The sequence below is a fragment of the Aethalodelphis obliquidens genome, unplaced genomic scaffold (genome assembly GCF_003676395.1).
Source record: "Aethalodelphis obliquidens isolate GAN/ISIS:26980383/991018 unplaced genomic scaffold, ASM367639v1 scaffold18, whole genome shotgun sequence".
Classification (NCBI taxonomy): domain Eukaryota; kingdom Metazoa; phylum Chordata; class Mammalia; order Artiodactyla; family Delphinidae; genus Aethalodelphis; species Aethalodelphis obliquidens.
The window spans coordinates 19068749-19081577 of record NW_020837962.1 but is presented as its reverse complement, the minus strand read 5'-3'; the positions used below and the strand labels follow the sequence as shown (position 1 = coordinate 19081577).

At 59.6% G+C, this 12829-nt stretch overlaps 1 protein-coding gene across 1 annotated transcript; it reads right to left on the bottom strand.

Annotated features, from left to right (window-relative positions):
• Nucleotides 1-805: 805 nt before the first annotated feature.
• CST7 (cystatin F) lies at nt 806-10651 on the bottom strand. The gene is made up of 4 exons (XM_027118116.1): nt 10521-10651; nt 2893-3065; nt 1904-2020; nt 806-1252 (listed from the first exon to the last, which is right to left on the bottom strand). The coding sequence occupies exons 1-4, from the start codon at nt 10588-10590 to the stop codon at nt 1175-1177; spliced, it is 438 nt and encodes a 145-aa protein (XP_026973917.1). The 5' UTR covers nt 10591-10651; the 3' UTR covers nt 806-1174.
• Nucleotides 10652-12829: the final 2178 nt, after the last annotated feature.

Genomic DNA, 12829 nt, shown 5'->3' with positions numbered 1-12829 from the left:
TGCATCAGTCACGGGGGCCCCACAGGTGTGTCCTGAAGCGTCTGGCCCTGGTGCTGGACCCCGGTGTGCCTGCCGTCCTGCTGACGGACGGGGTCAAGCAGGGGCTGAACTTGCTTGTGTTCACGAGAGGGCTGCCTTCAGGGGCCTTCAGAGTCTCGAATGAGTCCAGCCTCGCGTGGCACAGTGGCCGCCACTGCCCCTGAATTAGTGGCCGCAGAAATGGAGGCAGCTGTGGAATTATCGTGACTTTCATCGCCGCAGGAGCCAGAGGAACTTCACTTGGGGGTTCGCGTTTGTCACGTTTATGACAGCGAGCTAAGTCGCCGAATTTAATGCACATTTTCTGTTTCCTGTGAATTACCGAGTCGTTCTTTTAAAGGTGACAGCACGTTTTGCACTAATCCGTAGTTGGACGAGGACGCCCGGGCTCACGGTGCAGGCGTCTGGGTCCCCTGCTCCCGCTTGGCCCAGCCTTGTGCCGCCTCCACTGCGAAGGCCTTCCCGCCTTCCCACCCACGGCGGTGCCCCCGCCCAGCAGGTCCCCCACCCTGCCTCCCTGTCCGGGCCGAGCCGTGGGATCTGCTCCGTCCCTGCCCACCTACCTGCCCAGGCGCAGCTGCCGAGCCTCAGGCAGCAGAGAACGTGGGGGTGGGATGTGCAGAGGACAGCGCAGCTGGAGGTGGGGGGCCTTGGGGCTTTGGTCTTCAGTACGGTTCAGTGGCGAGGCCCCCCAGGGCTTTGTGGAGGGAAGGGGGCCTCCTGACTTCCCCGTTCTCCCCTTAGCAGGTCAAGCAGCAGGCATTGCTTCAAGGTGATCAGTTCTTTATTCAGGTTTATTCCTAACTATTCACCCAAGACATCACTGATGCCTAGTCCCTGCCCAGTGCAGGGACAGTTATTCAGATGGAAAGATGGCCCTCTGGGCTTTCCTCGAGGGCCTGGGATCTCAGGGCAGTGAGGTGGGAGGGGCCCCTCGGGGTCGAGAACCCGTGTAATCCCCACTGGAGGACTCGCCCTGTCTGTGCAGACCCTGAATCTAGGTGCACAGCGTCGGGGAGACTAGTTAAGTTTGGAGGAGGCTTGATGTGTTCAATGCAGCCGTCTGCCATTCTGCTCTCAGGAGGTGCTGTTTCCCAGGGCCCGCAACAGCAGGGATGGAGCTGGGAGGCGGGAGTCAGTGACAGCGGAGGACGGGCACCTTGAAGCTCTGGAGCCAGGGGATGACCCAGACTTCAGAGTAGCAGCTGAGCGTCTGAAATGAGGGTGACCTGAGAGTCCCCCCTTCACGGAGGCTTCCCACCCCGCCAGGGTAACCTCACCCGCCGCAGAGGTGGGTTCCCAGTGCCACTGCCTCAGGCGGGGGTGTGTGTGTGTGTGTGTGTGTGTGTGTGTGTGTGTGTGTGTGTGTGTACACGTGTGTGCTTGTGTGCTCACGTGTCTGTGTGTGCGCCCACGCATGTGCATGTGTGTTCTCTTTACTGAAGAATTCACTCCCTGCCCTGACTTTATTTTGAAAAACTTCAAACCTACAGAAAAGTTGAAAGAATAATTCAAAAATATATACTCAACACATGTATTTACAAATTACCAGATTTTGCCACATCTGCTCTCCCCGTGTGTGTATATAAAATTTCTCAATTATGTACAAGTTTTCTTTTGCTCTCCTCCCACCCCCAAACCTGCAGTGTTTACTCCCTGGAGGTGTGTCTGTGGGAGCGAGGAGGGGTGTCGTTTGGGAAGTCCTGGGGGGCTGCCTCTCGCTCTCCCGTGTCGGGGGTGGACGTGGGCGCTGCTCAGGGGTGGGGTCAGGACCCTCGCAGGTAGAGCAGTGCCGAGGGTGATTTCCGAGGCTGCGGAGCTGGCTGGGGGGTGGTGAGCGGTGGGGAGGCCAGAGCCCTCTTACCTGCTTCAGGGTGCGGTTGGTCTGGAAGCTGCAGTCGTCCAGGCTCGAGTGCCTGGTCTTCTTGCAGCTGGTTCTGCTGATGTCCAGGTCCAGCATGAACTTCAGGCCCTTCACTATCTGAGGGGATAGAGGGCGGGCCTGGGTCACTGGGTCTAGGACATGGTGAGAGATGGGGTGAGCTGGGGGCCCACTTCCCTCCCCCCAGGCTTGGGCATGCGCTCCTGCAGACGGTGGAGGCTGAAGACCCCAGTCCCCGGGTCTGGGCCCCTGGAGTCCTGACATTGGCTACTTATACCCATGCAGACCACCCTCCAGGATAGGGACAGCATCCCGCCCTGAGAGTTTGCGGTTACCAAAGAGAAGAGAGATAATAGAGTCACCCCCCCAATCCTGTACCCAGGGGTGACCATTATCGTGAGTCAGCATGTGGGGTGGTGTCGGGCAGCACACATTCTCGGGGCTGTGGGTCTCTCTCCCCAAGGCCAGCTCCCTGGTCAGTGACTGCGAAGCTTGCTGACCGGCTGCACCGGGCCCCTGCTTTTCGAGAGTGGCTGCGTCCTGTCACTGACTGTGTCCTGTACCCTCATTGACCTGTGTTCTCGGGACCCAGGACGAGCCAGGCCTGGCTGCCTTGTGGTGTCCCCGTGGGAGGGGGACCACTAGGCTGCTCGTATGGGGCCGCTGAGAAGCGTGGGGACCTCACAGGGTGTGACACTCCTGCAGGGACGGGGCAGTGGTTGGGGGACGTGGCCGCAAGTGCTTTGGGGTCGTGGAGCAGTGGCCTGCGGGCAGCCCGGCAGGCAGGCAGCCCTGAAGGTGGGTGGTGGGGCAGCTTGTGGCCCGTGGTAGCCGCCCTCGCCCGCCCTCCTCCCTGTGTGCTGCCCGGGAGGAGCCTGGTGCAGTGAGAGATGGCGCCGGCCTCGGTGCCTGACTCTGGTGGCCCCGGTCCGGTTCTGGCCGCCTTGGGCAGTCCTGAGCCCAGACCCCACCTGGACGAGGGCTCTGCTGATGTGTGACTCCCGGAACAGGAAGGCGTCGTTGCTGCAGTTGTTGAAGCTCTCAGCGCTGTGTCTGGCTGCCCTGAGGACGTCCGGGTCGTTGGTCTTGATAGTCTTGGGAAATCCTGGCTTCACACTTGAGTTAAGGATCTGGGAACAAAAATCTGGACGAGAAGCAGAACCAGACAAGAACGTTAACTGGCGGGGGGGGTGTGGTCCTTGGTCCAGGGATCATGCCTCCCGCCTCTGCTCCCAGTGTGGTACCCGGCCCACCCGCCCACCCGGCCTGTTCTCCCCTCCCACGCCGTGTACCCTGCCAGCCCGCCCATGTCTCGCCCCCCGGTGCGTCTGCCCTCCATCCCTGTGGTCGCCCCATCCTCAGCCGAGGGCCAGTGCGGTGGGCGGCGCAGAGGTGGATGAGATGTGGTCCCGTCCTGTCCCTGCCCGCATGTGTCCCTGGGTTCTGTCCTTTCAGAACCCAGGTTGTTTCCAACAGTTACAGGAGCCTGGACACCCCTGCCCACCCTCAGGCCTGGAGCCTCTGTCAGGATGAGCCCTGGTGTTCCGAGAAGTCGGCCCTGGCCTATGAGGCCGCCCTCTGGCTTCGACCCCTCCGCTTGTCCCCACCAAGTGGCCGAGGGGAAGTGCTCGAAGGCCGTCCTCCGCCCCCAGCACTCTCGACCGAATCCGCCCAGCTGCCAGGTCCCCGCGGCACCCGTGTGTTGCCTCCTTTGGGGTGTTTGGGCAGCAGGTGGGTGGTGGCTTTTCTAGTTGGTGGCTCAGGGGTGACTCGATTTCAAATTTATGTTTCTCAGTTTTGCTGCAGTGGTCACGGACTACTTTTATATTAAAATCTAAATTGAGGGGAGGGAGAATGGGAAGAGGGTTTAGGGTTGTAGATTACTTCTCTTTTCTAAGAATTCCCCAGATTTTCCTGAAATCATCTTGTGCCAGAAGTGACTCGGAGCTGACCCACCCCCTGGGGCCAGCTCAGCTGTTTTCTTTCACTGAGTCGCATGGAGAGTGGGGTCCGCGCCTCGTGCACGGCCTGCATCGGGGATCAGCTGCGTCCTGGCCGGTGTGGAGGGTCCACTGCCCTGCGCTGCCCTGGAAGGTCACTCTGCCTCCCTTGGCCGTGACCTTGGGGAGCACCTGTGGTGCATTCAGTGGGGGTGGGGTCAGCACGTGGTGGACCCGCTGGAGCCACAGGAAGTAGAGACTCGTGGACGAGCTTCTGGGTGTTGCATGTGGAAAGGAGGGGTCAGTGCTGCCCGGGTCCCCTCCTCATGGGGTACTCGCTGGGACTGCAGACCCAGGGTGCTGGGTGTGGACCCCGCTGTATTGAGGACACACAGTTCCCTGGTTGTGAAGAAGTCTCGACTCATGGGAGGAAAACAGTGGTGTGAGGTCGGCAGTGCTTGGGGGTTTTGTTCCTCAGGGGCTGGACGGGGGTGTCCCACTGGAGACAGGGCCCCCCAGCTGAGGACCTTCACCTCAGCTGGGGGTTGGGGTCAGGGTCAGTGGCCTTGCTGGGCCGGGACCCAGGCACCTGGCAGGATGGCCTGTGTGCAGCTGTGTCCAGGAGCCTCGGCCAGGGTCAGTCCAGAACGCTGGGACCTCTTCTGGGGGCCGGCCTGTACGTGGGTCACAGCAGAGGGTGAGACATGGTGGATGCCAGCTCAGCTCAACTCAGTGGGGAGGTCTTGCCAGGGTGTCAGTGAGCCCTTCAGCCCAGAGCGAGGTTTTCGGAGGAGGCTGGTTCCACCGTCCGCCGCCTGAGGTCTGCACAGAGCCCTCCTTAGAACTGGACATCTTCTGTGGCAGTGGGCACACGAGACCCCCACCGGGTGCGGGAACCAGGACGGCCAGAGCCGGCCCTATGCGGCCTCGCTGAGGGGTCTCCTCTCCAGTTGGGTGGAGTGGTGGAGGGGGCTCTGGCAGTGGGCAGAGGAGGCGTGGGTCTGGTCTGGGTAGAATCTGCAGAGGGCCCATGACCCTGGGGGTGAGCCGCTGGCGCTCATGACAGCCTCTTTGTAAGGGGGGCTGGCACTGCCCACCCAAGCGGGACCCCTCCTGGCAGGTGGGCCCCAGCTGGGTCCCTGGGTCGAGATGGAGCTCTGGATGGCTCTGTGAGGCCCCCTCAGCTGGGAGGCCTGCTCCACCCCCATGAGAGCTTCCCAGCAGGTGAGGTTGTCGCTCTTCCCCCACGAAGCTTTGTCCCCAACGTCTCTGAGAGTCTCCTTTGCCATAATCCGGCCCTCACATGACGTCCCCAAAGACTGGGCTGGGCCGTGGCTGAGGTCTCTGGACGCGGCAGCTGGGTTGGTCGGCTGGCTGGGCCCTGAGCCCGTGGCTCTGACTCTGGTGCTTTGAGGGCTGCTGGCCTGCTGTTGACGACAGGAAGTCCAGTGTGTTTTTCTGTTTTGAAAACCGTTTGATTTCTGCTTGTCAGCATAGTCTGAACAGCAGACGGGAAGGACCACCTGGTGGACGGTCCAGTCGCCCATGTGTTTGTGGGTCTATATCCACGGCTATTTTTTCTTTGTACAAATTACATATATTGCTTTTTCTGATTATAAGCTTACTTGTTTGGTAGGAAACTTGAAAAACACAGAAAAGTACAACAGAAACATTAGAGCTCACTCTCAGTGTTGCAAAGGTAACCACTGCTACCTGTTTTTTAAATAAAGTGTACTACATTTAATTTCGCTTGAACTTAACATGATTATAATAATGAAGTGAAACTAGGTGAGGCCAAACCTCTGATGATGTCTCTGCCAAACGTGTGATGTCAGTTCCTAAGCAATTTTGGTAAAGTTACAAAGAGGTTGTAGGAAACTTGAAGTTGGCTTATTTTTAACTACATTTCCTGAAATATAGGCTTCAGTTAAGTGAGGTTTCATCAGCAGAGTTATCTAAACAAACAGTAAAACCCCATTTTTAATTTTAAAAAGTTGAAAAGTCAAACCTATTTTCAGAGCGATTCTTCAGAACGTCCACAGGGCAAGGTTGGTGCAGAATAAGCCCAAAGAGGGGCTCTCCTTCTGGAAGAAGACAGGCAGCCGGGGGCCCTGGGCCCCAGCCAGCTAGCCCCCTCCCACCACCGCCAAGGGGTCCCCCCCGGGCTGGCCGTGGTCCCATCTACAGGGAGGAAACAGGCCTCGAAGGAGTGCAGGGCGGGTTAAACCTAGGTGTGAAAGCTGTGCTCTTTTTCTCTCAAGAAGTATTTCTCAGTAGGTGCTGTGGGCAACTCCAGGTTGGGGGCAGGACAGTGATCTGTCAAAGAGGGAGCTGGGGGTGGGGACCAGTTAGAAGGCGCGGAGATGGGCCAGGGGAGCAGAGAGCAGAGCACGAGGCAGACCTGACTGCCCTTAGCTTCAGGCTGGGTGCGGGGGCCACAGGGGGGGATTGTGAGTCACGCTGGTGGCAGGTGGTGGCCTGGTGACGTGGACTGAAAGGACAACCAGAAGGAGAGGTTGTGAGGAGGAACAAACACTCTTCATCACACACGCTGGGGTGGGGGAGGGCCGGGCGGCGCAGAGAAGTGAGGTTTCCAAATAAACCGGACTCCCTCCCCCATCCCCTGCCAGGCAGGGCATGGAGGCTTTGGCCCAGAAAGGCACTGGGAAGAGGGAGGTGGGCAGACCCCTTGGTGAGGGGCGGGCTGAGTCAGGAAGGAGAGAAGAGGGCCCCTTACTGCTCTTGGGAGAGAAGTAGCTCTTCAGCTGGTCTTGAAAAAAATGACTCAAGACGGCAAGAGATTGGGCAAGAGATGGGGGGCCGGAGACTTGGGAAGATTAGGGTGACAGCAGCGCTGTGCTGGGTACTGACCGGGGGCTCCAGCCGCCCCCGGATGCACAGTTGTAAGAGCACCGGGCGAGCGCAGTGTGCAGGGGCGTGAGGCTTGGAGGGAGGATGGCAGAGACCCAGCTTTCCTGGGGCCGGAGCAGACTCCCCAGGGCGGAAATGCGAGCGCCTGTTGTCTCAGACCTGGGCGGTGGAGCTGGCCCTGGAACTGAGAGCGTGGGCAGGAACCAGTGCGGGACCTGCCTCTGGCAGATCCTTCCCACCTGCCCTGGCACAGCTGGGACCTGCTCCAGGAGCCAGCACGGCTGGGGATCCTGCAGGCCCCTGGGCTGCTCAGGCTGCACCAGTGGACTCCCGGCCACCCGTTTCTGTGAAGTCACCCCAGGCCCCTTCGACACCCCCTGATTCAACCTGATACAAGGGAGTCAAGGAGTCTCTCCTCATGTGATCAGAATGGGAAGCAAAACGTCAAGGAAACATTCTGATGTTTCTTGCTGAAAAGTAACTTTCCATCTAAATAAGTGATTCCTACTCCAGCTCCTGTCCTGTCCTGTCCCTACACCCCCTTCTTCAGAACTAACACCGGCCCCACTGATTTCGGTGGCCAGGCTCTGCGCTTGCCCTCACCAGTTGGGGCACTCAGTTCCCTCCACCAGTGTGTGGGCACTTCACAAACATCGAGGGGCTCAAGGCAGATCCACAGTTGAGCAGGTGGGGCTGGAGCTTGGGGGACATGGTCAGCAGCCCTTTGGGTTGCGGCAACAGTTAACTGTTTCTGTGCAGGTTAAAGAGGATGGAGTCTGCCCTCCAATTACCACCAAACATGCAGCAAATGTCCCAGGAGAGGACAGTAACTTCCTGACAAAGAACAGCTGGTAAAATGAGTCAGCAGCAAATGTTTTTGGTAAACATCCCTCAACTTGCTTTTCTGAAAAATGAAGACGTGGGATGATGTCCTGTAGGAGGCGCTGGAGCCTGGGACGCTGGCTGTGCGTCCAGGGGTGCTGGGCCCTTTGGAGAGTCCAGTGCCTCAGGCCGCGCAGCCCCTCCCTCCCTGGTGTGGAAGGGAGAGGGGGCTGCTCAGGCAGCTGAGGCTTCCCACCCCTTCCTGTTTCAGGAGTGTCCTGTGTGTGGCTGGGAGGTGGGGGGACCCTAGAAGGGAGCCAGGGTGCCCAGGAGCCAAACACTGAGGCCCCCACTGGAGGCTGCCCCACCGTGTCCCCGGTGGTCTCCTCGTGGTGGCTGCTTTCCTGCCAGCATCACGGGGCCCTTGTCATGTCACGGGCGGGGTCCTGGAGGGCTGTGCCCAGAGAGCGGGGTGCTGGTGTCCACTGCCCACCTGGAGGTTCACTCCGAGCCTCGCCCCCTCATGTGACACCAGAACTCAGTGTGCTGGTGGTTGCCCTTAATTCCGTGGGGCCACACCCACCCGGCTGTGCTCTGGGGGCTCTGACTAATGAGTAGCCCCGTTGTTTTGAGCGCATAGGTGTCCCCCGGCACAAACAAGATGCTGGTTAGCCCCCGCCTTAATCCACTGGGACATGCCCAGAGTGAGTCCCAAGTCTGCCTCAAAGGCTGCTCGGCCTTCCTGAGCCTCCGTGTCCCCATCTGTATAATGGGGTGATGATGGCGCCAACCCCACAGGGTTGTGGTGGGGATACAGGAGACCATCCGCAGGAAGATCTTGTCGATAAAGGACATGCCATAGTGTCATGATTATCAAATATGGGAAATGGCTGCAGTGGCGCTCTGAGGGCAAATGGGTGTCCCCACTGGAAAAAAGAAACCTCAAAACGCAGAGGGTGGGTCACTGGCCCTCACGCCGAGATGCAGCAGTTCCCCCCACCCCCCACCCTGGGATGCAGGCCGGCGTGGGCCTCCCTTGTGGTGGGTGGTCTCCGGGTCCTGCCACTGGTGACGATGGCTGCTGGACCCCAGACCCTGCCAGGCAGCCTGTGATGGGAAGATGGGCCCCTGTGAGCCCGACTGGGAGGGCTTCCCAGGAGAGATGAGAGTCAGGTTGAAAAAGGGCTTCCATTTTCAACTGAAGGAAAAGTGGCTGAAGAAATCGATGTAGCAATTTCCTAGGTTCTGAAGGGCTTGGGGAGGGAGGCTGCCGGGGTCAGGTCAGCGTAGTTGAGCGCCAGGGGTGGGGAGAAGCCAGGTGCCCAGGTGGCGACACTCGGGGCCCCTGTCCTCCCACCACGGAAGGCTCTAGGATCTGTTCTTAGAGGAAGGCCGTGGGGCTGAGGGGCGGACTCGGGTCTGGGGCCGAGCTCTCTCTTCTCGACCCCCAGACAGGGGCCTCCAAACCACTCAAGCCCGAGGCCCTTGCTGGGGCCGTCACCTGTCACCTGGAGGCAGCAGAAAGGATCTGTGTGGCGTAGGGGCTGCGGCCAGCAGAGGCTCAGGAGCAGGGGTGCGGGTGGGCAGCTGCCCCCCACCCCAGGCCCGGGGCATTGCCTTCCATGGGCCACCGCAGCCAGGCACCTCCAGGGCCTGAGGGGTGCAGTGGTTTACCCATTTTATGCACAGTGAGACTGAGGTTCAGAGAGGCTCCAGGTCCCAAGGCCTCTGCATGTGGCTTGGACTCTGGACCCTCCTCCATCTGGGCTGTGGGGCTGAGAGCAGGCCTGATGGGGGAGGGCCAGGCCAGCCAGAGGGCTGTGTCAAGGGCAGGCAGTCTTCCACCTCCCGAGGGGGCAGGTGCGGGACTGGGTTGGAGAGGGTTTGGTCCAGCACCAAACCCCAGCAGAGGGGAGGCAGTCCTGCCAAGGGAAGGAGGCCAGCATCCAGCACCTCCTGGGCCAGGATTCCCCACACAATCCTGCCCTGCCCCGCTTGTTAGGGGAGGGAATGAGGCCGGCAGAAGCAGCTTAGGAAAGCGGGACAGAGGGCACGAACGTTACATCCCAGTGCAGTGGAGATGGCGGGCCCCTCACTCAGGCTTTCTGAGGGAGTCACTTCCCTGGCCTGAACATCCAGCCACTTCCCTGGCGTGGCCTCCTCGGTTGGGCACTAAGGGGGCCCAGGAGGACAGACAGCTCCCGGAGGAGAGGACCTGTGAGGCTTCATGGTATGAGCTAAGACCGCGGCTGGGGGAGGGGACAGAGGCAGGATGTCCCGTCCTCATGGTGCCTGAGATGGTCCTGAGGTGTCACCCACTTCCGAGGCTGTGACCTCCAGCGACTGAGAGGTTCAGGTTGTCCCCTGGGCACCTGCCTGGGCACCCCAGACCTGGTCACCCTTGGCCAGGCTCCAGACCTCTTCAAAGAGGGAGGAGGGCAAAGACCAGTTGCTACCTGGGGGTTGTATCCTCCACCTCCCGCTGGTCACTTCAGCCCCGGCTACCAGCTTCCTCGTGTGCATGGGGCAGGTGCTCACGGGCTGTGTTACTGGGCAAGTCGCCTAACCTCTCTGTGCCTCATTTCCTGGCCTACAGGTGGCGGCTCCCCTCGCCCTCCCCTCAGCTCTGGCCTGGCTGGAAGGATGAAGACTTAGGTTCCCCCGAGCCAAGTCACAGGGCAGCAGCAGAGGCAGGAAGGGTGCACCATCAAATAGAAACGGCCTGACTGCTACCCTGTGCGCTGTCTCCGTGGAGGGGCCGTGGCAGGCCTCCCTTGGGTACTTGCAGACCCTGGAGCCGTGGGGGACAGAAGGCACTTCCCCGGTCCCCAGACCCCCCCAGTCGCCCTCTGCCGAAGCTTGCTTCCCACAAAGGCAGCTGCTGTGAGGTCCCCTGGAACGTGCCTTGGGAACGGGGTTGGGGGTCAAGCTCACGGCGCCTGGACGGTGGGGAGGTCCCCTCTTACCTTGCGAAGGGTCCCCCGTGGCACCCAGGACGAGGCCACAGACGACCAGCAGTACGCCGGCAGGATGCATGGCTGCATGCAGGGCTGTGCTGAGCAGGGGCGCCGGCAGCGAGGTGCTGGGGGAGCCCCGCCCCGCGAACCGCCCACCTGCCTGGGGTGCGGGTGGTGGTTTCTTGTTCTTCATCTCCACATCTAGCAGCTACAAGCTCAACCGCTTCCTTTGTAAAAGTTTCCAAACAGCGATTATTTGCAGGGGAGGGAAGAGGTGAGAGCTGTGAGCAAAACTTTTGCGATTTTCTACCCTTGAAACACATGGAAGAGACGTTGCAGCAGAAAAATAAGCAGGGATTTTCAGAAGCACACGCACTTGGGGTTCCTTCTCCAAAGGGTACGCTCCTCAGGCCTAGATTCTGGGATCTGACTGGCCCCCTGCAGGGGACTGTCCTCCTGCTGGCGTGAATTAGGTGACTTTCCCTGGGAAGTAGCAGGAAAACAGGGTGCAGACTGCAGTTCAGAGGATGAACTTCGCCAGGCCTGGAACCGGGTGAGGAACAGCGTTTGCTGAAGAGTGATGGATTCTTGAACCTTTTTGGCTCAGAGCTGGCAAAGGAGAGGAACAGTGTCTGGGCTAGAGGTCCCGGCGCTCTGCTCAACCTCTAGACCAGGCCCACGGTTAGGAGTGGAAGCTCTGGAGCCAAGAGGCTTGAGGCTCTACCTCTGAATACCTGGCTCACCTTGGGTGGGGGTCTCCAAGCCTCAGTTCCTCAGGTTATGCTGAGGATTTGGGGATGTCGTGAATGTAAACAGCCACTCTGCCTGTGCCCTCCACCAGGCATGGCAAGGAGTTGGGCTTCCCCTGTGCTCACGGCCTTGACCCTGCAGTACCTCGGGAGCCGGCGGTCACTCCTGCATGTCCTCAGTGCGGTGGCTCATTCCCACTTTCAGAAGTTCCGGGGGTTGGGGAGCTCAGAGCGGTTACGGGACCTGCCTGTCACTGCACTGTCTCTGGCCCTCGGCCCTGTTGTCTGTGAATGTGGGTGATGGTGCACCTCACCGCCCAGGCCTGGGGGCGAGCAGAGGCCCAGAGAGGAGGAAGGAACTGGGGTTAGAGCAGCGTTACGGGCCCCTGGGGAAGTGTGCATGTGTGCGCTGTGTACATGTGTCATGTGTATGCGTGTGCATCCAGTCTTTACATGTGTCTGAATGTGAACATGTGGAAGTGTGTTTTTCTGAGTGTGAATGAAAGGTGTGTATGTGCTTACACGCAGATGTGTATAAGTCTGTGTGTGTTTTGTATATATGTTGTGATGTTGATTTTATGTGTCCACTGGGCCACTGAGGGCCTGGACATTTGGTCAAACATGATCCCATGTGTGTCCACGAGGAGTGTTTCTGGAGGAGATCAGTGCTGGAGCCAGTAAACTTACTAAGGCACCCGGCCCTCCTGCGTGGTGGGCCTTGTCCATTCAGTCGAAGGCCTGAATAGAACTAAGGTCGGGAACTAAGAATCCTCTCTGCCTGCCTATCTTCCAGCTGGGACATCGGTCTTCTCCAGCCTTCGGACTCAGACTCAGACTGTCCTAGGTCTGGACTTAGCCTCCTTAATCCCATGAGCCAATTCCTTGTGATAAATGTCTTCATACATACACACACCCTACTGCCTTTGTTTTTCTGGAGACCACTGACCCATACATTTGTGCAGGTGTCTGTGCCTGTATGTATCTGTGTGAGAGTGTACATTGCTTTCGAGTCTGTGTGTTCATATGTGTCTGTGTCTCTGTGCATGTGTGTGACTGTAGGTGTGTACGTGCACTATTTCTGCCCCATCCTCGGCCTGCTGGGGGTCGTGGGCTCTGCACTGAGCCCCGCTCATTCATTGGCGGGTCTGTTCATCACTCACCCTTCCTGCCACCCCTTCCTGCTTGAAATGTGGTCCCCTGCCCAGTGCCCAGTCAGCACTCCCTGGGCCCTTGATGTAAATGCAGCTTCTCAGGCTCTGCCCGTGATCAGGCTTTATGAGTGGGGCCCAGGAATCTGTTTTCACAACTCCCCCAGGAGACTTTTTCTTTTGGCCTCCACGCTGTGCCCCCTGCTGGTTGGCTGGAGCCGTCCAGTTCTCAGGCTGTCCTCCCCCCACCCCCGCCCGCCCCCGAGGAGCGAACCCGGACACCTGAGCCGTCCTGCTGCTTCCAGGTCCCGAACTTCCTGCCTCCTGCAGCCCGTCTTGGCCACAGCCGGGCTCAGGGAGCCCGGGGCTCCGCCAGAAGTGTTGCTGCATTCGTTCTGATGACAGCCGCGGTGTTGGTGAG